Source organism: Vigna umbellata, chromosome 6, assembly GCF_029865625.1.
Source record: "Vigna umbellata cultivar VRB3 chromosome 6, Vumbellata_1.0, whole genome shotgun sequence".
In the NCBI taxonomy this organism is placed as follows: domain Eukaryota; kingdom Viridiplantae; phylum Streptophyta; class Magnoliopsida; order Fabales; family Fabaceae; genus Vigna; species Vigna umbellata.
This window is the reverse complement of record NC_142170.1, coordinates 32,089,747-32,093,623: the sequence shown is the minus strand read 5'-3', so window position 1 is coordinate 32,093,623 and position 3,877 is coordinate 32,089,747. Positions and strand designations below refer to the sequence as shown.

The following is a 3,877-nucleotide window of genomic DNA, read 5'->3' as shown; positions in this document are numbered from 1 at the left end:
TTGAAGGACCCAATTGAAACGAACCCGCAAATATAGGAATCTATTAAAGCTAAAATTTAATAGATCCGCAACCAATTAAAAAGATAGACTTTAATCGTAATTAATCCATAAAATATTATACTAGTTTGATGAATAAAACATGTCATTACTCAATACCGTTCGTGTAGTCATCCTTGTATGGGTAGGATTAATTAAACAAATATAATTGGAGATAAAACCCAAAATCTTAAACCCTATCAATCACGGTTCTACCTTATGTGGCGCAGAGCCAGAGCCGGTTACGGTTACCTCCGCCGTTTCTCAACGGTGGTGCGGCGGCGCTCGGAGGACGAAGGGGACTGGCTCTACTCCTCCGAGTGGTGGGGATCCGACTCCGACGACGGTCACACCGTTCTTCGATCAACTTCCGGCAAGGGAAATGGCGTTGTTTCGGTCGTCGCGTATCACTCTTCAAGACCCGTTAGTTTCCTCCCTTTCTCAAAGTTTTTGTTTCCTTTAGTTTATTTTTACACGAAGTTTCAGACATTATGTGTTTATGTAAGATATTGAAGTGCTTTGAATTCATTTATTTTAATTTTACCGTGTGGCAAATTGTTCGATTATATTTTTAAATGTTTCGTTTTTTTTTAACAATCTTTGGAGTTTTTCTTTTCAGAACTCATTTGCCTTTTCTGCAAGATTTTGACGATGGGTGTTTGCATGGTTTTTAGAACAGAATGCATTGGTCAGGAATGGAAAGATGGCTTCAGAAAAGGTGTGAGGAGGTGCATCCAGGATATGGGGATGGAGGGAAACTGAGGATACTTGGATACCAATGGAGGGTGCTTCGTTTCAATGACGTTACTCGCCAGAGCACGGCAAAAGTGATGGCAACTTACCACGACAACATGCCAGGAGTTGTCTACCTCATGCAGCAACCACGTTGTTTGGCTGTTCCATGTATATTTCCTAACCATTTAAACTGTGAATAGAAATGTAATTGTGGTCGAATTGTGTCTTCTAGGGTTGGTTAGTTTGGTGTTTCAACCAGTGAAGTTTTATTTGAAAAGCTTTATGTATGGAAATTTGAATATCAGCTTGACTTGTAGGGTAGTGTTTGTTTTTAGTTACTGATTGCTAATATGCAATGTTGTAAGATTACTAAGATTAAAGCTTCTGCTAACCTGCCTGGAGTGCTACCTGTTAGATGATATATATTTAAATTAACTACTAATTTGAGCATCCTTGCTTGATTTGGGGTGGATTTTGATAACAAAAATAAGTTTTATGCTATGCTTAATTATTGAATTCAAACAAAGAGGTCTTCTTCGGAGAGCCTATTTGTTTGGTCAAGGTCTTTGCACGGGATTGAAACCACCTGTTCTCTTTCTATGTTCCCTACTCTGTTTGTCCTATTAAAAAAATGAAAGATAATGTAAAATAAAAAAAATTCCTATGTAAGGATAGTTTCCTTGGTATTTTGTATTTGCTGTTAATTTGGAGGAGGTTCCAGCATTCCTGCATTCCTTATGACGACAATTGCTTTGATGGCTGCCTTGTTAAATCTTGAGCATCTGGCTAAGATTTTGCACTCTTAGATAAGTTATTTTCTTTTATGAATCTTTAAAAATATTTGTTTTGTGCTCGCCACTCCTTTACGACCATTTTTCTCTGGTTGCTATGCCATTGTGGATTTGAATTTTGATATTCTTACTTTGGCCATGGTTATGATTATAGTATTTATTAATGAAGTTCTAGGTGTAATTTTTAGTCATAATTCTTGATTTCTAATTTTTGGAACATATCCATCCTTAATACGATTTTCAGTTCATGTTCAATTAATCCCAAGTATGTAATTTTTTTGTTTAATGCCATGTTGCAGATGTGAAAAGTATGATATCAGCTGGTTTGACTACTATAGCCTCATGTAATTTTGATATTATCAGTGCACTGCAAGGAAAGAAAAATATGCACATTTTATGCATTGGACATGGTGGAGGAAGTTTACCACTGTTTTTGGCAAGTCAAATTCAAGGTGAAAATAGTTCTACCTTTATGGGTTTTTTTTCTGGTTTTAACTTTTGAGTGGTAGCTTGAAACATCCATGTTAAAAGTTATTACTTTTGGGTGGAAAAATGAAAAAATAAAAAATAAAAAAAATCTATCATGGAAATATATCATTCTGTTTCTTGGTATTGACATAGTCATATCTTGCACTGTGAGGGATAAGGCATCGAACCTTGGACGTTGTTATTGTCATTGGCAACCAGATGTAATGTCAGTAGTAATAAACCGACCAACATGTTCATATGGCACCACCTCTTGTGCCCTGATTTATGTGGATACATATTTAGATGGACCCTCATCAATTTATTTCTCTCTCCACCCTCTTAATGCATAGTCTAATTCTTGGTCTCGAGATGATTAGTAGCATAAAGCATGCTACTTTTACTGCATTCTTTTTTTATGATCTAGTTTTTGGGATTTGCTAATGATTTTCTCCCTTGTTTGTTCACTTGACAAATTTATTATTGTAATTGATCCTCATACACCTTGCTTAATTTTCTGTGCAATTTCCAGGTGCCACTGTTCATATAGTTGAAATTGATCCCCTTGTTATATCAGCCTCAATTCGAGCTATGGGGTTCCCGGCTTGCTCACTCAAGACACAATCCGGTGACCAGGCTGTTTCGAAACTTGAAACCATTGATGAAATTATGTGGAAAGGCATCCATGAAAGGATTTGCCTGTACGAAGCAGATGCTGAGGAATTTATTGTTAAAAGTACAAATATATATGATATGATCTTTGTTGATGCTTATGATGGTGATGATATATTTCCCCACAAGTTATGGCGCCCAGATTCAACATTTCTTAAAGCTATGAGTAATCGACTCCATCCCAAACATGGAACTGTTGTGGTGAACCTGCATTCTGACTCTGATGTCTTGAATCTTGATACTGTTCCATCCTCACTTGAGCATATTTTACCAATGGGAAAGTATGTCTCTCAAGTTTGCAGAGCATACAAAGATGTACTTGTAGGAAGAGAAGGTTCTGGTCTTGCTTTTACTGTTGCTGTTCCTTGGGTGTGTAATACTTCCCTTGTTGTGTGTAGAGGTTTTGATAAAGACAGTGAGTATTTTAACCGGGACTTTGTTATTAACACCCTCATTTCCAAATCCCTTGAACTGGAACATGTTATGGACTTGCCATTCTCATGCTTGGAATACATAAAAAGAGGTTTCATTCTTGTTTAATTTATCCCAATCTTATTGGTTTTGCATTCAGCAATTTCTTAACCAATCTCTATTGCTATATGAAACATGTTCTCTATTATTATGATCTGTTGTCAATGGATAAACATTACCACTGGGTTCACTTAATGACAGGATATGGCAGGTTTTGAGTGGATAATGTTATTTTCTTCATCTAGTGCTTTAATGGTATTAGCTCCTTTTCTCTGTAGTAGAGTTTCAGTATTGTGTGTGTGTGTGTGTATATATATATATATATTTAATTTTTAGGGTGCGCATAAATTTAAAACCTATATAGAATTTAGCTTAAAATTAAGAATGTTAATGAGTGCTTAACTTAATTCTGTATAGCTTATAGTTGATATGTTTAAAACATATTCACAAATAATTTTTCTCAATCGAAATATATTTTCTTTTAGTAACGTTGTTTATATAACTGATAATGTTTGAATAAGCAAGCAATATCAGGTCATCTGTTCTAATCATAAATTTGAGTAAGCGACCTTAACTTTTAACAACTTCAATAAGTTACATTATAGATTATTTGACCGAGCTGAAAGATTATGTTTGAGTAAATAAACGAATAACCGGGAAGAAAATAATAAGAAATTAGGTTTATGAAAATATGTTTTTTATAAAAT

At 35.1% G+C, this 3,877-nt stretch overlaps 1 protein-coding gene across 1 annotated transcript; it reads left to right on the top strand.

Annotated features, from left to right (window-relative positions):
• Nucleotides 1-208: 208 nt before the first annotated feature.
• Nucleotides 209-3,243, top strand: LOC124848359 (S-adenosyl-L-methionine-dependent methyltransferases superfamily protein). Its single transcript, XM_047326017.2, has 4 exons — nt 209-459; nt 711-939; nt 1,862-2,014; nt 2,560-3,243. The coding sequence occupies exons 1-4, from the start codon at nt 256-258 to the stop codon at nt 3,237-3,239; spliced, it is 1,266 nt and encodes a 421-aa protein (XP_047181973.1). The 5' UTR covers nt 209-255; the 3' UTR covers nt 3,240-3,243.
• The last annotated feature ends 634 nt before the right edge of the window (nt 3,244-3,877 follow it).

Excerpts from the sequence above, each read along its gene's own strand:
- LOC124848359 (XM_047326017.2), top strand. The coding sequence starts at position 256 with ATGTGGCGCAGAGCCAGAGCCGGTTACGGTTACCTCCGCCGTTTCTCA. Across the intron at positions 460-710 it reads CGTATCACTCTTCAAGACCC|AACAGAATGCATTGGTCAGG; the intron begins GTTAGTTTCCTC and ends CATGGTTTTTAG. Across the intron at positions 940-1,861 it reads ACGTTGTTTGGCTGTTCCAT|ATGTGAAAAGTATGATATCA; the intron begins GTATATTTCCTA and ends GCCATGTTGCAG.